At 39.3% G+C, this 22003-nt stretch overlaps 1 protein-coding gene across 1 annotated transcript; it reads left to right on the top strand.

The window, feature by feature from the left end:
• Positions 1–2912: 2912 nt before the first annotated feature.
• On the top strand, positions 2913–21649 carry LOC111332225 (uncharacterized). The gene is made up of 12 exons (XM_022937524.2): positions 2913–3546; positions 6018–6164; positions 6648–6803; positions 7811–7999; positions 9236–9321; positions 10004–10130; positions 10648–10797; positions 11791–11888; positions 13609–13713; positions 14478–14558; positions 15181–15251; positions 17264–21649. Exons 1-12 carry the CDS (start codon positions 3523–3525, stop codon positions 19048–19050), a joined length of 3021 nt encoding a protein of 1006 aa, XP_022793259.1. The 5' UTR covers positions 2913–3522; the 3' UTR covers positions 19051–21649.
• The last annotated feature ends 354 nt before the right edge of the window (positions 21650–22003 follow it).

The following is a 22003-nucleotide window of genomic DNA, read 5'->3' as shown; positions in this document are numbered from 1 at the left end:
ATCAGAGTCAAGTGAATGATTGTTGTCAGTAGAATGTTCTTATTCCAGTTCGTGTGAAATGATCGGTTGGTTTTGCCGTGGTGTTATTGGCTGTAAGACTCAAGTGACGTAAGTCGGTCGTGATTGGTCTGTTTCGATCTGTCGGTAAAGTTAGGTCGTTCTTTTTCGGTCGTTTGTGATGTTTATGTCGTGAATGAGTCGTTTGTATGGAGCGGGTAGTTGTTGACATCTGTTTAGGGGAGTCTGTTCTAAGTTAGTAAACCAGCTTTCCAGAGTCAGTCGTTGAAAATAGTCAGTGCTGCAGGCTAGGCATTGCGCAGAGTCCCAGTCAATGTTGTGGTTGGTAAGTCGATGGTGTTCAGCAATGTGATTGCTGACATCACCTTTCCTCGTCGCCCGTCTGTGTTCAGTCAGTCTTGTTGTGAGGTTTCTGCCAATCGACGATCTTTCGCTCTGGAGAGTAAATTCTTTGAAGATCGAGCTTAACTAGGCAGCAACTGTCACAAAGTTGAAATGGTAAATTGGCCACCGTAACGATTACAAAAGTTGACGTTTCGAGCGTTAGCCCTTCGTCGGAGCGAATAGAGGAATTGTGGGTTATGTGTGCTTTTAAAGGCAGAAAATGGAGCTACGTTATTGGTGGGAACATGGCAACGAGAAAAACACGAATAAATTAGTGGAATGAAAAGCGTTCGTTGATCCCCGTGGGATTTAGACTGCCGTTTGAAAGATGAGCTTTTGTTCAAGAGTTTTACGGCTTTCCGTGCTACCTAAGTGTAAGGAAAGACCGCAGATTGCCATATGTTGCTTAGAATGATTAGGCCATAGGTTGCTTAGGCCATATGTTGCTTAGAATGATTAGGTAAATTTACCTAATCATTCTAAGCAACATATGGCAATCTGCGGTCTTTCCTTACACTTAGGTAGCACGGAAAGTCGTAAAACTACAGTGGCCCAGAAGGCTCAACGCAAACAAAAAATATACTGCAGCAAATAAAAAATATACTGCAGCAAATAAAAATATACTGCAGCAAATAAAAAAATCAGAACGCAAAGAAAAAAGTACCGCAGCAAATAAAAAAATGCAACGCAAACAAAAAATACTGCAGCAAATAAAATATGCAACGCAAACAAAAAAAAAAAGAAAACCCAAACAAAAAAAAATTGGAACGCAACACCAAGGAAGACTGGGTAATAGTTCTTAGTTTCCCGCCAAAACAGCATGAACTGGAACTCGCTTTTGGCTATGGACGAAAGCGATCTGTGTAGGATTATAGATGATTACTTTCATCAAGGGTATGAAAATAGAGTTATTATCGATTTTTTAAAGGAGCAGCATGGTACTGTCATAAGTTCGCTGCAAAACATGGTTTCGGAAAGGTGAACAAGCGAAGGATAGAACGAGTGTTGGCGGGAAACTAAGAACTATTATCCAGTCTTCCTTGGCGTTGCGTTCCATTTTTTTTGTTTGCGTTTTCTTTTCTTCTTTGTTTGCGTTGCATATTTTATTTGCTACAGTATTTTTTGTTTGCGTTGCCTTTTTTATTTGCTGCGGTACTTTTTTTCTTTGCGTTTTGATTTTTTTATTTGCTGCAGTATATTTTTTAGTTGTTGCAGTATATTTTTTATTTGCTGCAGTATATTTTTTATTTGCTGCAGTATATTTTTTGTTTCCGTTGAGCCTTCTGGGCTACCGTATAAAACTCTTGAACAAAAGCTCATTTTTCAAACGGCAGTCTAAATCCCACAGGGATCAACGAATGCTTTTCATTCCACTAATTTATTCGTGTTTTTCTCGTTGCCATGTTCCCACCAATAAAGTAGTTCCATTTTCTGCCTTCAAAAGCACACATAACCCACAATTCCTCTATTCGCTCCGACGAAGGGCTAACGCTCGAAACGTCAGCTTTTGTAATCGTTACGGTGGCCAATTTACCAATTCAACTTTGTTGATATATCCAAATTATTTCGTTACCCCCACCGACGCAGCCCCAAACAGTTTCTTTAGAAACTCAGCCTTTAAGCAACTGTCACAGATTGGCAACTTTCAGCAAACTACTTTGCATGTTTTACTTTTAGTATTCAATAACGCTAGTTGGTCTATATCACTGTACTGCCAATTCAGAAAAAGAAAGAAAGGCAGGGCCAAGAAAGGTTTTGGACTTCACTTAGACTCATCTTCAATTTGACGGATATTTTAGATTTCCCGCAAAGAAAACTCTCAAGAAATTTGCATGCTTTCATTTTTGTTCAGCTCTTTGTTAAGGTCCGGTAGTACGGGCAACATTTTTCTTCAACTTGTCTTGCAACATTGTTGCATTGCAAGTTGAAACCCTTTGTTGAAAATTTGTTGCAGAAAGCAGAACTCGAGTCTACTTTGCGCAACACGTTGCCTCAACTTGCAACACTATATTTTGTTGCGAGACAAGTTGGTCACGAACGTGGTAATACGCGCAACAAAGGGTTTCAACTTGCAATGCAACATCATCATCATCATCATCATCATGTTTATTTGTTCAAGCAGGTTGAATTTATTGGCAACTGTATAAGCTGATGTGGACCTGCTGTTTTCCCACCCAACCCACCCCAGGGGAGGACATCCAGCACACAGTAATCTCGTGCGTGGGAAATTAACGTCTCTTACCCCTTACCCTTTAAGAGACGGGACCTCCGGCTTTACGTCCTATCCGAGAAGACGAAACAATGTGAGTGAAGTGTCTTGCTTAAAGACTCAACGTTAAGCCCCAGCCAGGACTTGAACCCGGGCCGTTTAACCCAGAGTGCAGCGCACTGACCCCTGGACTACTCACGCCTATGGTTGCTGATTCACAACCGGCGAAAATTATGCTAATCGAAACTTCATATATTTCATTGCATCTGATTTATCACTTTCACGGGTTTATTGCGAATCAACTTAGCTCCCAGTTGGCTTGTTAGCTCAATTGGTAGAGCGCTGCACTAGTATCGCAGAGGTCAGTGGTTCGAATCCCGTACAGGCCTGATTTTTTTCAGGTCTGATTTTCGCTATTGCTTAAATAGCGCTATCTACTGCAAGGATCGTGCATCATAAGTATCTAATACCGCAGTTCAAAATATATGAACTTCATATATTTCATTGTATCTGAAACTGAAGAAATTACATCATGTTTGGAAAAGCCGGATCTTTAACCTTTCAGTTTCTAGCGTAAAATTGATGATAACGTACATAGTCAATTCCACGAAATATGACTTCCTTCCGATTTTGCTGCAATGATTACCTCCGGACCGAAGTTATGTTATTTCTTTCGAATTATTGAAAGGAAAGCCGGAAACTCCCGGAAGTAACGGACCGTAAGTAGACGGGAAACTGGACACTACAATCACATCGGACGTAAAGATCAGAGACAGAAAAAGTCTTCTAGATACAACTTAATTTTTGGGAACTTTTCACGTTTCTATGGGTTTTGAAACGTCGTAAGATGCGAAGAAAAACTCACAGATGGCTTGGTAAGCTTTCAAGCCGAAGTACTGACTAACTTCGCTATGTTTCTGCGGGCGAAGAGAAAGGTGAGGGTTTAATTCTCTTTAGTGCAAATGGTGCTGAGACGCGCTCGTTTCGTTAATTTAGTATCGATCTCTCAGATGGAGCTTAATTTACAGCATTATTAGTCCATCTAATATATTTAAGACCACTGTTTCCTTTCGTAATACCGAAGACTGATATTGATCTTCAAAACCTGCCCTTGTCATGCATGGTCGACATGAAAAAAATATGGCGCAGTTTAATTGAGTGCTCTTTCTTGCCTAACTGGGCCCTAAAGAAAATATGGTTGATCTCTTCGTGCACTTCATTCGCAAGTTTAATAAATTTAACATCTTCAGTTGACATATAACGCCCATTAGCCGATGGAAGAAGGAATTCGAACTTTGTTGAGATGTGTTGATTTTCCTTTGAAATCGTGTTCACGTTGATGTTAATCCAGTTAAATCCCTATCAGCTGAAGAACAGAAGGATTTTGATTCACTGCGGTTTGCAAGAATCGCTCTTCAGTAGTCATGAATAATACATCAATTTAATTCTTAGCGAATTAACAACTGTAAAAAGTATTTTCACTTTCTTAAGTCGCGCTGTTTTAATGATTGTATTATCGACATGAAACTTTGAGCTAATATACCAGGCTTTTGAATGGCATAATTATACATGTCTGTTGTAGTCACTACTAACCAGCTAATAATTAATATTAGTATAATTTCAGAGCTGAACAAAGAGTTTCCAGCAATCTGATTGGTCGAGCGGTTCCTTATATGATGCTATATAAACCGCTCCATGCAGTTTATATAAAATGTTAAAATAAAAAGTTAATAAATGTTACTAAAATGTTATGATTTTAGACATTTCTCTGTTGTTCAGCTTGAAATTATACTAAAACAATTATTCGCCTCAGGCTAGGTGAATACGGTCAAATAATCCCCTCGACTTCGTCTCGGGCATTATTCGACGATATTCACCTCACCTTCAGCGAATAATTGTTAATTAGCATAATTACTCAGGTGATTATAGAAATTCTCGTGCTCTTATTGGCCGAGAATGGCATCATATTCTGCTATAATCATCTCTGGCAAATGGAAAAGGGCCTATGGTTCAAGCAATTGTCACTGCTTACCTGACAAGTGACCAGTGGCATTCTTCAGCCACTCTGAAGTTAAGAAATAAACAAAAAAAAACTTGAAATCAAAATTTACCAGCTTGTGAATTGAACTAACATCTGTCACAGGAAAAAATGTGTTGGCTGAGAGTCTTGTGAGACTTTCTTGAATGTCTTTGTGTTTCTTCCACGTATTGGTGGTTGGCATTTCCCACTTTCAAAGTGTTGCCATAGCTTGACATGTGGTTACCCATAGGCATAAAATGTTAGCAAAACTTTAGAAGCAAAGAAAAACCTACTTAGAAGTCGTACTTCTGCAAATGTGTCTTCTTCGAACAAATTTTTTTAAGGGTAAGAAAACTTTTTGGATTGACCTGAAATTTTGGTCCAAAGACTGCCAAGATACCAAATTGAAATCTGTGTGAGAGAATTCTGCTGTTTGTAACAGGGCCCCTGCAATGGCTTCCAATATAACATGTATTAGTAAAGTTTGACAAGCACACTTGACAGAAAGATTGCAAAGCAACTAATAAGAATGTCAAAAATCCCCATACAGTTTTGAAAACAAACCCCTCAGGATTTAAATAACGCAGAAGATTTAAATGGTGCAGTCAGATTTGATACCCAATATTGCCCTATAGTTGTTAATGTTCTCTTTTTCCTGTTGAGGTAAGAAATTTTCAGAAATTGAGAACAACATTGCAGTAACAACAAAAATCTTCAACTACTTTTCTTATTTGATATATAGTGCCAATTGTCCTGCCATATAGATAGCCAATACCAGTTAGATTTAATATGTGCTAGTCTCATTTAATGAGTAGTGCAAATTGTGTTGGCAGGAGGTACCCAATGCTAGTCAAGAGAGGCAGGCTATCAAAATATAAGCAAGCATTTATGAATGCATTTATGAATGCATTAACCATTTGAGCTAACCACCTCCCGGTTAGCTCAATTGGTTAGAGCGCCGGATTGTGTTGTGTGGGAGGGCGAGGGTTCGTGCCCCAGCCGGACCAATATTCATGGTCTTAAAATAATTGAGGAGAATTTGCTACCCTTCTATAATCAAGAAATGGATAGATATTCTAGTCTTCTCGGATAAGGACGAATAAACCGTAGGCCCAGTCTTCTGCAGGGTTAGGGGTAGGAGACGTTACTTTCCCAGGCATGAGATTACTTTGTGGTGGATGTCCTCCCCTGGGTGGGATGGGTGGGTGTTGGCCCTGAAAAGCCCCTATGGGGAGTGGTCAATTAACCTATGTATGTATGTAAAACAACAAATAATGAACAAAAATGGAAAAGTTGGGAAAGAATTATCACAGCAGACTTAAGACTTGTTAAGTTTGCCCTCATTCTATTTTTATGAAAAACTAATTACTTGACAAATGTTAACAGGACAAGAAGAGTGACTCAGCCCCTTCTGTTAGCCCTGGCCATCAAATTATTCAACCAGAAGACCTAATTATTGTGCAAGGATTAGGTGAAGGGCAGTATGGTATTGTGGAGCTGGGAAAGTGGAAACCACCAAATGCAAAAGATGAGGTAATTATTGTTGCAAAGTGGGGATTATGTAGATTCTGAACTCTTTACAACTGTGAAAACTTACAAAGTAAAGAAAATGAAGCTGCAGAAAGACAAACTGGGTCTTCTTTTTCTAATTCTTCTTCTTCTTTTTTGTTAAAAAAAAACATCATCCAACTAGAAATAGGAACTGAGGTAAAAAAATCTGTGTAAGAGCCAGGATAGTACTTGCATGCCCCAAAGAGGCTGGCCAGCCTTGCAAGATGCAAGTTGGAAGAAGAAAGGGCCAAATAGAGAATGATTGGTTATATGTTAAAATGCTTAGGGACTGAGCTGGGTTAGATTAGTCAGGGAAACAGGTTAGCTCTAGGTTGTTAAGAATGGACCCTGCTGTGCTTAGTCCTAATGTCATTGAACCTCAAGCCAAAAATTTTCCCGCCTAGTTCCACCACACAGTCAATCAGTAAATAACAGTGATGACCTTGAGTTTGTATTTACTACCAGATACTAGTGGCAGTCAAATCCATCAAGGATACTGGAGAAGAACAGCTAAGAGAGGTTCTTATGGAAGTGAATACTATGCAACGACTCTCTCATGATAACATAGTAAAATTGTTTGGTGTTACTCTTCCTTCAAGAGATACAGAACAACTTAAGCTGGTAATGTTCTATACTCACTAATTTGTTTCTGTCATATCAGTGTTATTTAATATCATCTCCAAATTTTATTTTATGTCAATCAAAGCCATACCAATATTTGAAATTGATTGGTTACCAAGTTTCCTTGGGAATAAATTTCTTGGTAAGAACTGAGTGTCACCCCTGAAAAAAAGATGTGCTATTAGAGAGTTCATATGTTTATGAGCACAGCAACCCCTCTCCCAAAAAAAACAAACAAACAAACAAACAAAACTTGCTCAAAAAAAAATGTATTTGAGGAATTTTAAATAAAACAAGAACACTTGCATATAACTTATTTTATTATATGGCTGTGTCTCACAAGGACTGGGAACTACCGAATTCACAAATTTGATTGGCTGAAATCAATATTGAAAGCAGTCTAGATTTTCCCATCTAGACTGGCATCTTGACCAGTCTAGAAAAAAAAGGTACAAAGAATATAAAAAATTGGCATAGAAGACACAGCCATATGATCATCTTGTTAACCGAGCTGGGTCGGTCTCTATGAGAGAATCTTGACCTCGGTTGCTGGTACAGACCTCACTGCGTTCAGTCTATACTGGCAACCTCGGTCAAGATTCTCCCATACAGACCTCCCACTCGGTTAATAAGAACTAAATAAAACACTGGCTCAGGAATATATTTCCTTAACAACAGGTTAATCTACTTTTCTCTTCCTCTATTTAATGGATATTTTCTCTTGGACTTGAATCTGAAACAAAAAAATTAAATTTTTGATGAAGTAAGTAATCCAAATGAAATGAGTGAAATGAGACATGGAGATAGTGAAAGGCATTTCTCAAATGTTTTTGTTTTTCTGTGAACATTTCCTTGTTTTAATTTCTTTTAGAAATGTGATGTTAAGATTTACTGCCAGTCCCCTGATTATTTATTAAGGATTAAGGACTGAACCTTAGTCACTAAAAAATTATGAATGTAGAAGTTCTCCCTCAAGTAATTTTATCCTTGTATTTCTGCACCGTCAGATAACAGAATATGCGGCTTATGGTTCTCTGGAAGATAACCTTCTGAAAAAAGAAAGGGATATATGCCTGGTGTCTTCTTTCTGTAAATTTGCCATGCAAGTGGCACATGGAATGAACTACCTGGCCAAACAGAATTTAGTCCATCGTGATTTATCAGCAAGAAATATTCTGGTCTTTACACCAACTTTGGTAGGTACAGTTTTATGTTAGAACATATTTATGCATGTATGGCAGATATTAGAAAGAGCAGTGTTCAGAGACTTAATTTGGTCAACAAAATCCCAACATAGGTACATTGTACATTTTATTTTGTATTGTACTTGTGCTTAATCATGCTTGCAAAGTTTTGTGTACACCAATCTTAACCTAGTGGGAAACGTTAACATTTGGATGTTTTTTATAAAGGAGGTAAGTTTCCAAAGAAACTGTGGTGCTGCATTGGTGGGGGTAACAAGGTAATTTGGTTATATCAACTAGGTTAAAAATGTAAATTTGCCACCATAAAGAGATAAAAAGCTGACGTTTCAAGCATTAGCCCTTCATCAGAGTAAATGATTAGTTTGTCATGTATAGTTTCTTAGGTGGGTATCTACAGGAATGTAGATACTCTGATGGATTGTTTCTAATTATTTTCCTAACTCAGAAAAATTTAATTTGTTTTGCTTATGGTAACCCCTAAAAAGGGTTGATATTCAACAATTATTCACAGCAGTGGAGGTGAATAGTGGCTGATATTTACCTCAAAGCAGCAAGGTAAATATCCACCACCTTCACCAAACACTGAGGTGAAAAAATGTTTTAGTATATACCACAAAGATATATCCAAAAAAAAAAGTTTATTTCTTTCAATATACCAGAAACTGGTCTGCAGTTAAAATCTTCACATATGATTTTTTCTCATCAGTTGTTCAGAGGTTTATCATATAAGGGGCAAAATTACTGAATTATGATTGGTCAAGACAGAGGGCATTTTTTCTTAATTGTTGTAATTGCCCCAGGAAAAATATTTTTCCCCTTATATTTATAAACAAGTAATCACATGGTTCCTCGTAAAATTAAGGATTAATATTACTTGTGTTTTCGGAAGTTGCAGAAATTGCCCTCGTCGCTGCACCACTCGGGCAATTTCAGCAACTTCCAAAAACCCACATGATATTAATCCTTAATTTTACTTAGCCCCATGCGATTACTTATACTAATAGTACTTTCTATTCACTGCCAAACTGGTCAGTAGGCACATTTGAAAAGCACCATTCACTTGTACGGTATATACTTAATACCATTTCATCACTTGTAGTAAATGGCTCCCTCAGATTTTTTCAGTAAGGTTCCCAAGGCTGTGTTATTTGTTTTGATTGTAGTCTTATGTGCAATTACTTCATGTTGAGAATAATAACTTGGCCCCATAAATTTTTTTTTTTACAGGTGAAGGTAAGTGACTTTGGTTTGGCGCGATCACTAGAAGGAAGAGCTGCACAGATCACAGTTCACAGAAAGATGGCAATTGCTTGGTAAGAAGCTTCTGTTCTCCCGCTTAAAAATTGTTCTAAAAGTATCTTATTAATATTTTTTAATATGTTACATCATCCCTTAGGCTCTGATGTTTGTTTGTTGTTGCTAAGAGGGAAAACAGCTTATTCTGGGTATTAAAATGGGTCAAAGATCACCTACAGACAAACAGCTACCCTGGCAGCTTCTTGTGAAAATGTACTACTGAGGCAGATGTTGGGCTTAGTGCAAAAGCGCTTGTTTTTAAATAAATAATTTGTTAATTTCCAAATGATTTTTAAAATAGGATTAACCAAGATGAGGGGTGTGTGGGGGTTAAAGTCTTAAACCATTTGGTGTGAGGGTATGAGGGTATATCAAGCAAAGGAAAGGACCAGCCAAAGTAGAGGGGTGCTCTTTGTTCCTCTCCTCCTTCTTTCTCCATGTGCCTTCCTGGTGTTCCTGCTGACAGCTTACCTTTCACCTGTTTGGCTGCGGGGCACATTTTTTACTTTTTATTTTTACTTTTTCAAATTATATTTTTATTGAATTAGTGATATACTTTTTATTGACCTTGCAATATGGTTGATTATGTTTATATGACTTCACCTAGTCTCTAAACGTTGTGTCAAAGTGTTATCTGTATATTATTCCAGGCCTATACCTCTTAATTGACTGTTGAAGAGCTTTTTTCATCTTTTCCAGGTTACCACCAGAGGCTATAATGGAAAATCAGTTTATGCTTTCAAGTGATGTGTGGAGTTATGGGATCACTCTTTGGGAGATGTTTTCCTTTGGTCAAACGCCTTGGGCTGAAATGTCACCTCTGCAGGTCTGAACAGCATTTTAAGCTTTTTTTTTTTTTCATTTATCTGTTTTAAACAAAGTGCTAACAAGTGACTGGCTCAAGATCCCAAGTCGGAGTAATTTTCTAGTTCTGTAAATCTTCTTTTTCTTTCCAGAAAAATATTTCCACAAAAAGTTTGCTTTAAATCCACCTGATTAACTTGTACTCTCTAGTTGAAGTAGTAATTGTCGTCAAAAGTTATGTTTTTAAGTTAAAATGAATTCAAAGTTAGTTTTATTTGTGTTTCTCTTTGTTTAAGGATTGTGGTGATGAGTGTGGAATAACGAGAATACAATGCTGTTTCAATTTATTTTGACCTGAGGTTCAAATGACTTGTAAATCATAACATATTTTTGACACATTTTGCATGTCAGCTCTGTTTACCAATTGGGTAATGAATTTATTCTTGGCTGAGCACAAAATAATGCTAATAATTTATACTGTACCGTGAAAAAGGTTTATTCATTATTGGATACTTTTATCCATGTTGGTTTTCTTTAAGATCAAGATGATGCTTGTGAATGAACCAGACAAACATCTTCTAAAACCCGATGCATGTCCAGATGGATTTTATGACGTCATGTTAAGCTGTTGGAAGCGTGATGCAAAAGAAAGACCACCATTTGAGGAAATTTTCGAAAGAGTATCAAAAGTGAGCTTAATGTTTTGTACTTACTAAAAAGGAAATACTTTGCGGAGTTGAAGTAAAAGCTTCAGAAACCCTTTAACTCCCATGAGTGACCAAGACAGAATTTCTCCTTTCAATACAAATACAATGCCAAGCAGACAAGTGATGAGAATTAAGGAACATATCAATTAGGGATTATCAATTGATCCAATACCAAATTCTCTGAAGGTACATTATAACAATTATATGACAGAGAGGAGAAAATTATCAATGGGGTCTGGGAGTGAGGGGGTTGAGCGGACCTGTGTCACGCATTCACCTTGTTGTCATCAGTCACAACCACTCAAGTCCAGTCTCCTTTGTAGACATTCTTCGGCATGTCACTCAACGTTTTAGGGGATTACGTGACATCCAAGGAAAAAGGTTGATTAAGAAACTAACTCGAGTCCAGATTTTCGTCGTTTTGACCTCCCATTTTCGCTGTAAAACAAATATATATTAAGCAGAGGTAGACACATTAAGTGAGTCCTTTCGTGACCCACTAAGTGAGTACTTTGAGTGGTTTTACCTAACTTTTTTATAATTTAGAGTAAATGGACTCTTTTTAAATCAAGTTTGAGGTCATTTTATTGAGTCTTTTTAATGTTTGGCAAGTTGAAATGGCCGAATTTTCAAACAAGCAAGTTCAGGCACCACACCTCGCAAAAGACAACATGCATCTATGTTAATTAGCTAATCTGTTTGATTCGATCCTAGGCTCTTCAAGAGCACAAAGCTCAGATTTGTTTTGTTGGCTGGTGAAAGAATGTTAAGATATTTTTGTTATAAACTTTTCATGATATTCACTTGCCAAGGGTAAAACATTTATGGCTCTCGGAAAATTGAGTTTCAGCTTTTCATTTTGGTAGGCAATCTTGAAATGGTTTTTTCTCAGAGCACTAACTGAACAGAAATATGTGCAATAGTTTGCATGCTTGTTAATCTTATGTCTTTTCTCTTTCTCTCTCAATATTTCAGTTACAGCCCAAAGAGGCAATAACAAAAGTCACACACAACACTAAGGAGGAGGGCCATCTCAGTTACAAGAATAAAGTGAAAGTGACAGTCATCAGAAGGTAACATGAAAAATGAGCTTGAACTGAAATTGATTAGATCAAACTTCTTTTTCGGATACTAGTAAGTGCCTTCAGTGACACACAAACCAGAACATGCGAGGGTACATTCAGTCAAGCCTCCACTAATGGTCACCCTCCTTTAACCACAGGCAGCCCAAGCTCTCTTTGAGAACCACACAAGGAACACAATTTGCATATTTATAAGCATTTGTATGGGATTTTCTACAAGATCTCCATAGAGATAATTAAAAGTGAAAATATTAAATAAAAATGGCTTACCTTATTCCATACGTGTGTTGTTTGCTCCTGGTGTCATAATTTTACCGATTTCACTTGATTTAAGCGTTTTTTTTTTTAACCCTGGTTTTCAAGTGAAACTCGGTAAAATAACGACACCACGAGCAAACAACACACGTATGGAACAAGGTAAGCCATTTTTATTTAATATTTCAACTTTTAACTATCTCTGTGGATATCTTGTAGAAAGTCCCATACAAATCCTTATAAATATGCAAATTGTTTTCCTTGTGTGGTTCTCAAAGAGAGCTTGGGTGGCCTGTGCGTTAACGGACGGTGCCTGACTCGTTCTTAGTCCCCTCTCTGATTTGGACATGAGAAGCGCGCGAGAGGCGCATGCTTGGAAAATGGGAGGGACGAAAAGTAGTGCTAGTCTTTCTCGACCCCGTGGCGGCGTATTCAAAGTAAGACGTCACTGAGGACAAATCAGAGACACCTACTACCCCACTAGATTTAATTAAAACTTACAAAAATTTTAATGAAACTTGCGTTTCAAGGGTCAGTCAGAAGAGATGTCCCGTTGTCTGGACAAAGTTCACTCATTTTACCCAGAAAAATAGACTGAACAACGTGAGAATGCTTCCCAGTAGCTTTCGCTAAATTTCGATTGATTGGTCATACATCATAGTTTCATATACGCAGGGCTCGAAAAAACCCCTGGCCCGTCATCCGGGACAAGTAGATTTTCCCTTCGGGCAAGTAACTTTCTCTCCTTCCTTGCCCGACGGGCAAGGACCCAGCGGGCAAGGCGTTCGCCGACTAAATTTTTGATAACGATTTTGAGAAGAAAAGGTAAGCTTTAGGCCCAAGGGTAATCAAGTGTTTAGATGAAACTTGACGAAAATTACAATTTATAGCATTGTTTTGTTGATTGCGTGACGTGCGCTCACGGTTCAGAAGTGGTTGCCTAGCACGTGATCAAAATCTTCCCCAATCAAATTTCCTTCCAGGATAAAAATAGCCGCGTTGGGAACGAAAACGCTGTGTCTATTTCTTAATTGTAGCAATTTCCCGCGAGAATGTTTCGGTTTCTCAGTACAAAACTTAACTCAACAGCGATATATTAATTAAAACTGTAGAAATTGTACGTGAAAACTGAGAAGTCGCATATTTCTACCGCGAAAACAAAGCTAGCCCTTTGATGCTAAAATCCAGGTAAATCTCTGTTCGTGAATTATTAATTAGTTTGAAAACTTAGGCAAGCAGGGAAGTGCCCCGGGCAAGCAAAACTCAAGGGTTAGTTGCCCAACGGGCAAGGTGTAATTCAAATATTTTTCGAGCCCAGTTACGGACGGAAAGTTTGTTTTTACCTTGCAGCGCACGGCCACCGGGTTCAGATCAGTTGCATGATTATTCTTAAAACTGCGAAAGGATTTTGACACTTGTAGATTCTTTCCATCTCGCTCTTTGATTGTATTTGTAGAATAGAGGATGGTATGCTGTATGTTGAAAGTGAATTTGGTAATATTGGGTTGGTACATGAGAAGAATTTGGACTTCAACAAAAAAGCCCTGCAAAGACATGCAAGGTATGGCTGTGGTTCGCTACTTTGAACCGTTTGACCCCCAAAGAGTAACCAGCAACTAATTTCTCCTTACAATATCAGCCCTGAATCACACAATAGGGTCACGAGAATAAAGGAAGTGATCACCAACTAAAAGAGATCTTGATTGTTAAACAAATTCTCCCTGTCGGCAGCTTAGGAAATTTACAGGGAACAGTGTGGAGAATTTGCATACTGATGTTAGGGATAAAAAGTCTTGAATCGACAAATTAACTCAGCAGTGTCATGAAACGCCGACTGCTGTCTCGAACTCGTTGCGAGCTCAGCTGTCTACGAATTCTTTTTTCATTTTGTCGATTGACCAGTGCTGTCGAACATGTATACAGATTGCATTTGTGAGCAGCTCGCATAACTTGGTGTTCGGAAGAAATTACGATAGGAAACGCATCAACAAATCACGGCAAAAAAAATTTCCAACTGAACCAAGCGGGGACTTAAACTTTGTGCAGGCTGTGGGTTAATGTGCATTCGATTCAGTTAGATTAGGGGGAAAACGTGGATTAAACATCAAGTGTGACTGCTCTCAAGGCGGGAAAATGAAAAATGCGCTCCCTGCCCTAAGAGATTGAAGCTTTCCAAGCACACGAAAAGGAATTTTTTTTTTTGGTCTGTTGATTTTTAATAGTGCAGCAAATGTGATGCTAAGGCAAACCTTACAAGTTCTGTCAGTGATGGGTTGAAGAGTTTCCCATGCTAGCAAGTCAAGTATTATTTTTTTCCCTCAATAGTAACAATCCGACGAATAATATCGGCCGACCATTTAACTTTTCAAGAAAAGACCCCAAACAAGCGTTCAGCCACTTGCAAAAGTAAGTTAAAACCGACATTGATCCTTTTTTTTTTTTTTTTTACTTAACTAACCCAGCTCGATCATCACAGACATTTGTATGGGCTTAGAAGACAAGACAACATGACTCTAGAGTTTGGGGCACACTGAGAGAAGCCACAAAGGGGGTCGTGGTCTCTGGGTCTATTTGCATGAGCCTGGCTTGCATTACCACAGAGTGCTCCCGCTCAGTATAAGGAAGCCCAGGGAAACATTAAAGCGATAAACTGACGAAAAGTCACGGCCAAAGTCGTAGTCACCCAGGCTGGAGATATCCCGGGTAATGTTCGGATGAACATCTACCCCCGAGGGGACGGTCTAAGCTCGAGATATCCGTGGGAAAGTAACAGTGATTTACTGATACAAGTCCCCACCCGGGGGCTTGGTCAAAGCTCGTGATATCTGAGAGAAATAACAGTGATGCATTGAAATAAATCCCTGCCCGGGAACAACGGCTGTGAAGATTATCTTATACTTACACATGAACACAGTACCGCCTCCCTTCTGTGCCGAATTTCTTTCGGCGATCGTCCTAAAATTACTCATTTTAAAGATGCTTTTTCGTTTCCTTTTTTACCATTTTTTCTTCTTTTCTTTTGCTATAGGGATGCCGCCGCCACTCCTGGGAAAACAATCACTGGGGTTGTAGAGGACAGTGGCGCTAAAAATTTGATGGGTAAGTCGAAGCAGTGTGTGCAGTAGGTCACAGATTGAGTCGATGCGCTTGTTTTCGAATTTGTAAAATTAAGGAGTAAACTATCTTTCCAATTAATCTTTTTATGATTTATAGAGCGTTTTTATCTTTAGTGACCTGTGGCCAAGAAGGTTTATTCTTACTGAAGTGAAACAAGCTTTTTTGTTTAAAATTATTCATCTCCCGCGCGCTTTCGTCGACTTACTTTTTTTCGCCATTTTCTCGTTTCTCATGAAATTCATATCCCACTAGTATGATACTCGATAGAGGGTCATAGGGTAGCAAAGGGGTGTCCTAATCCGTTTCGCGTACGAATTATTCACGTGTCACGTCGTGTACTTTAAACAGCATTTCATGCGTCACGAATTTGAAAGGGAAAACGAAATCTCTCTTCTTGTGTGTGAGGTTTCAGGGGAATCTTGAGGTTAGCTCTTCAGGAGTTGCATGGGTTCAGAAGGCGAATCACGCCTCATACTGGTTCATAAGTTCACGAATCACGCTCGCCTTTCTGTAAAATTCACGCGTCACAAATTAATTTTTGGCCTTTATTTCATCCATTTTGAAATCACTTCTGTTCCTTGTAATCTGATGGGCTCTCACCGGTGCGATATATTCACAAACCGTACCATTTTATGCTCTAAATAGCATCTTTTTCCCAGCTAGTGAGACAGCTTTACTAAAACACAATAAACAATCAAATTTCGAGGCTTGTCCGAAAAAATCGACCAATTACAGGAAAATGTGAGAAAACTTATGTGACTTTTTACAAACCAAGTTAATATACTGGATCAATAAGATATTTGCACAGACTAAAGAAGCTTGTATTGAGCGACTGAATGTTGCAACTTCAAAATGGATGTAATTAAGTGGTAATTGAACAGAGTGGAGTGCAAATTTTGGTCGGAAATCATACTTGAGATTTCAAATCAAACTCGCGCTGTGCGCTCTTTTGACTTTTAAATCACACGCATGATTTCAGACCAAATTGCACTCCACTCATGCATCCCATAATCCCTTTGCCACCCTCATAAAGCCACAACCAAAGTAATCACGACGGCCAGTCACAATAAAGATACAGATCAGAAGGAACCAATGAGAACTCGGTGTAAACATAAACAGACAGGCGTACGTAGCTTCAGGCGCGCGCGACCAATTCAATGTCAACTCATACATATCAACTTTTAGTATAATTTCAGAGCTGAGCAAAGAGTTTACAGCAATCTGATTGGTTGAGCGGTTCCTTATATGACACTATATAAACCGCTCCACGCGGTTTATATAAAATGTTAAAATAAAATGTTAATAAAATGTTATGATTTTAGAAATTTCTCTGTTGTTCAGCTCTGAAATTATACTAAAACAATTATTCGCCTCAGGTTCGGTGAATATAGTCGAATTATCCCCTCGATTTCGTCTCGGGAATTATTCGACGATATTCACCTCACCTTTGGCGAATAATTGTTAAATATAGGTCAGTGGTTCGAATCCCGTACAGGCCTGAATTTTTTCAGGTCTGATTTTTACTATTGCTTAAATGATGCTCTTTACTGCGAGGATCATGCACAAATACGTTTCTATAACCGCAGTTCAGATAGATGAATTTCATATATTCGTTGTGTATAACCAATTCAATCTCGAATTTATCCTTAACGGTTAATTCAGAATAGCTGTTATGAAACGTCCTTGATGAAATGTCCTCACATCTTTCGTAAGGAGACCAATCAGCAATCGTGGCTCGAGTTGTCCGTGTTTGAGACCAAAACAGTAGTAAAGCACTGTTTAATTTGAGGCTTACTTTTCATCATTTCTTTTTTCGAAGTTGAATGTTTTGGTAGGGAGGAATAGCGGAAACTGCACCGGCGAGTTCGTTTCTTGTAATAATTAACTGGGGGGTTTTTCACCAATGTTCTCTCTAGAACTGTCCCAACGAAAGTATCAAAGGCAATTTGGAGGATTTCGTTGTGAGGTCCTATTTTTTAATTTATTTTTCCCAGACTTTGGAGACGATATAGCACGCGACCCCACAAATCCGCTTAGTCCAGATCGTTCCTCAGGTCACCCAGGCATAAATCATGGGAATATGCCTCAGGCTACCACTGCTAAGCGATGCCCTAAATATATTTCCATGAGTGGCAGGAAGCTTGCCCCAGAATGTGTTCCTGAGGAAACGCTGAGTTTGGAGGAAGATTATATGAGTATGGACCATCAGAATCGTGTTCCTCAAGGCACTAATGGCGGTGAATATGCTATGCTCAAGGAGGACGCAAGGCCGTCACCGGGGACACATTTAGAATCAGAAGCTCATGGATTGGAAACCGAAGTGGAATACGCTATTCCATATTCAACACGTAAGGACAGAAGTGGTTTGACAGTTAATCCTTCACACGGGCTTTCATTAAGCTGGAATCAAAGTGCTGGTACGCACACGCTCGAAATTCCTCCTCGTCTAGACCCTCACACCAACACAATAAATACCACAGGAGCCAGTACAAGCTTCCCTTCTGAGAGAGAATTATCCTCTAGCCCTTTTGGAACAACACCGAGGAAGAAACCTGTTCCAACCCCGAGAAAAAAGAAATCTCAATCAGCTTCCGATGATTTTTCAGATACAAATCGAATGGATGATACAAATTCTTCTGATACCAATGACGATTTTCCCAGACGTTCCAATTCAGAGAGTAGTTATACTCCAGTCACACAAAATGGAACCCATGAGTCCCCTTATAAAAAGGTACCTCCTCCAGTTCCTGTTCCATATCATTGCTCAAAACGCATGCCAAAAACGATTGAAGATCGTAGTAATGAAGTGGGTCTCGGCGAAATTGCTGAGCTGAGCCTGGAAGGACGGCCAGATGTGGGAGATGAAGACGAGAACGAGTTTCCGTTAGACCTGCAAGACCTGCGGTGGCAAGCAGATTTAAGGTCTGAGCAACCAGTGAAGAACAAACATTACATCACTATCAAAACTCCTGTTCCCAATGGGGAATCCTTTACATTTCCGAATCCACAAGGTCAAGAATTGTGTAGCGGGCCCCAAACTGCTACTTCAACGGTCGAAGGTTCTCTTGGCGCGGCCTTTAATGACTATCTAACACAAGATCACGTGTACGAGAATGCTAAAACGTTAAAGCCGTCACCAGGTAACCCAAGAGATCTTTCACCCAATGGAGAGGGTAATTTTGAGGATACTCAACCAATTTACGACAAACCACTCAATTTACCGATGCCACCAGAAATTCCACCGCAAGTCTTAAACCAGCCCCCACCATCCCCCAATGATCTCTTTGGTGGACCTAACCACCAACCTCCCGTCTTTGCTGGCTGGGAGAATGCGCCGGGTACGAATGATTGGCCCTACGGCGTCGAACACATGAATGCAGTGAACCAACCTCCAATTTTGACTGCCCAATTTGATGAATCACACGAACCATTCAATCCTGTTGGACCTGCCAACCCAGTTCAACCTGTTGATCCAGCTACCCAACCTGATGATCAAGTTCAAACTGCCGAGGAAGGGACATATGGGGAGGAAAGTGATGGAAGGATACGGGAGATTCGCCAGGTCTGTGGGGAAGAGTTAGCTCGAGACTGGTGTTATGCAGCTCTGTTACAGTATCAAGGCGATGTGGAACAGGTTGTTCGAATGGCCAAAACACAAAAACTATCCAAAATTACCGGCAAATCTGAGGGGTTTTGTGAAAGAACTTTGACACACTGTTCTTGGAATTTAAATCGTGCAGCTGAATACATTATTGAAAACTTTGAGAACAAAGAGGTATGAACCTTCTTCTGAGGTAGGGTGAATTTTTGCTAACTGAGCTCAGTTAGTGGGAATTCTCTTCACCGTTAATCACATTCTTCACTGGATAATTTGTACCATCCAGTGCGTTTGTTGCGTTGATATTCAATTCAAATGTAGACCCGTTTACTCTTTAGCTCTCAGAAGCGATTAACTCTTTCACTCCCAAGATCTCATGAGTAATTCCTCACTGTACGCCCTATAGTTCTTATGATGTTAGTTAGGAGAATTTGGTTTAAGGTTAAGTTTAAGTTTAATTTATTCGCCACAGGAATGGTAGGAGAAAGGAACAGAACTTTCGTTCCAATTGACACCTAACCCCTTTATTACCCACCCATCCCACCCCGGGGAGGACATCCATCACACAGTAATCTCGTGTGTGGGAAATTAACGTCTCCTGCCCCAACCCTGCAGGAGACGGGACCTTCATTTATCGTCCCTATCCGAGAAGACTAGAAAGTCTAACCATTTGCAGATATTATTACAAAGGCAGCACTTTCTTCTCAGTTAATTTAAAGACCCTGAGTGTTGGTCCGGCCGGATTTGAACTCACAACCTCCCGCACAACAGTCTGGCGCTCCACCAATTGAGCTAACCGGGAGGCGTTGTGGATCAACTGATAATCCCTAGATAATCCCCTGATTTTCTTTTTTCCTTTTTCTCATTACTTATCTGCTCGATATTGTATTGATATTGTAAGGAGAAATTCTGTCTTGGTCGCTCATGGGAGTTTAAGGGTTAAGGCGTAACATGTCCTTGCGATTCTAAAGCAGCTTTCAATTGACTGTCATAAAACCAAAACCACTGAACACCCATTTATTACAAAGGTGTGCGTCATCAGTACGGGGACTCAAAACTAAAAACAGGAAAACTACCAAAGCGCGGGAAAACGCGGGCCTCCAAGTTATGTTTTCTTTCGTTTTCGTTTGGCTTGTGATTGGTACAGAACATGACCAATCACAGACCAAGTTGCAGTAAAACCAAAGCAATTCCAGATTTCTTTCGACATTCAATGAAAAATTACTAAAATATGTTTTCTGGCAAACAGATTATGAGAACAGACAACCAAACCAGCTAGAGGGTTTTAGAGTATTATTTACCCTGAAATGTAAGGCATTTCGTTGAGAGAATTATTGATTCAATCTAAGGAGTTAATGGGTTATAACATTTACTGTGGAACCTTGATTTAACGAACCTCTATATAACGAAGTCCCGGTGTAACGAATGATACTACAGTTTCAGCCCGGCTAAAGTTACAGTAAAATGTATGCTACAGAAGCTCGATATAACGAACCAATTTATCCAGTCCCTTGGCACTTCGTTAAATCGAGGTTTCACTGTATTTTGACTTTTTGCGATTTGAATCAGTATTGAGCAACGTTTAATCTTAGAATAGAATTAAAGGAGATCTCAATCAAACGTAAGAATTTAAGAGTAAGAGGTACCACTACGTCAGAAATGCTGTTTGAAAAATTTAAAATTTCTTAAGCAAAAATTTTTCGAAAGGAAAGACTTCCTAAACTTTTGATAGAGTAAAATGTGTACAAATCTTTTATGACAAAGGAAATTACCTCGGGTCGAGGTCATTGGAAGTCTAGTTCACGTAGCAGTCGCTTGTTTCAACAACGGCCGAGTGATTCAGAGCGGGACACGTGAGCGAGAAGTCTCGCATGTCTGCTTTCTCGCCTGCGGATGTCTCGCTTTCGTGGAAAATAATGAAATTATTTAGGGCATAGTTCACAAATGGAAATTGTTACAGAGTCGAATTATTCTGATCTGTTTGATTGCATTAAGTGGAGTTGAAGAACTCTTTAAGAGACCTTTATTTAAGTTTTTCCATGGACAATTTGTAGTTGAAAGAGGTTCCGAAAGACGCCGTTCGAATGTGCTCCCTGAGAGCTCTCGACCTCGTCCACTCTTAACCCTTACACCCTAACATCGGTATGCATATTCTCCATACTTTTCTCAACACGTTTCCTAAGGTGCCGATAATGAGGATTTTTTTCAACAATCAAGAGCTTCTTTAGTTGGTGATCATTTCCTTTATTCTCTTGACCTCAATGTGTGATTCAGGGCTGATATTGTAAGGAGAAATTGGAGGCTGGTCACTCTTAAAGGTTTATGGATTAATAAAATACAATTTTTATTTTAAAATTTTATAGCGAGAAATATATAGAGATACAAGCCCATAAATGAACACAATTATACATGAGAGAGTTCAATCGAGTTTTGAAGTTATAGATTATCAATTTTTAGCTTAATGAAGTGGTTTATTTGGTTTTTTAGCGGGGCTCCACACGCGCGCGTGGGTCAGAGCCCCATGCCCATAGAATATGGTCCACCTCTTTTCGTTTGGTTGTCACGTAACTGACCGAGCGTACGTGCTTAAGCGAGGGGTGACTCAGGCGAGTCTTGGCAAATGCTCATCTTTTATGTTATTAATATTACGAACTTGGGAGCTCCGCTTTTAGGCTTGGCTAAATCTAGATATTATTTTATTTGTGCACCGTCGAGTCAGAGTAAAACTGATTTTAAGCTGATCGCATTAGGTTACATAAATAAAAAAAAATGTAGTTATTTAGCGTTTTGTAAAAGTGATTTGTGTTAATGGTTGGTGGTGCAAATAATTCTCCTCTCGTTCCCGCCCAGCGCACCATACCAATTTAAGAAATAAATCCGCGAATGAGCGCCGCCCCTCGAATAAACCACCCTCACTCGGCAAGAATGTAAAACTAAGCACCCCCTTCCCTCTGCCCCCCCCCCCCCCCTGTGATTGCGCGCGTGAGTGTAATCATGCTATCCATAATGAGCGCTTATAATCGGTACTAGCTCTGAACACATATATTTTGTTCTTCGGTGTCAATTGATATGAAGAAGACGGGTTTGGAAAACCGATTGCGAAAGCTAGTTGAATTGGTTAGGAAAAGTTTAGGGT

Source organism: Stylophora pistillata, chromosome 8 (assembly GCF_964205215.1).
Source record: "Stylophora pistillata chromosome 8, jaStyPist1.2, whole genome shotgun sequence".
Classification (NCBI taxonomy): domain Eukaryota; kingdom Metazoa; phylum Cnidaria; class Anthozoa; order Scleractinia; family Pocilloporidae; genus Stylophora; species Stylophora pistillata.
Note: the sequence above shows the minus strand (reverse complement) of the source record. Positions and strands in the feature narration are given on the sequence as shown.

Excerpts from the sequence above, each read along its gene's own strand:
- LOC111332225 (XM_022937524.2), top strand. The coding sequence starts at position 3,523 with ATGTTTCTGCGGGCGAAGAGAAAG. Across the intron at positions 9,322-10,003 it reads AGAAAGATGGCAATTGCTTG|GTTACCACCAGAGGCTATAA; the intron begins GTAAGAAGCTTC and ends CATCTTTTCCAG. Across the intron at positions 10,798-11,790 it reads TTTTCGAAAGAGTATCAAAA|TTACAGCCCAAAGAGGCAAT; the intron begins GTGAGCTTAATG and ends TCAATATTTCAG.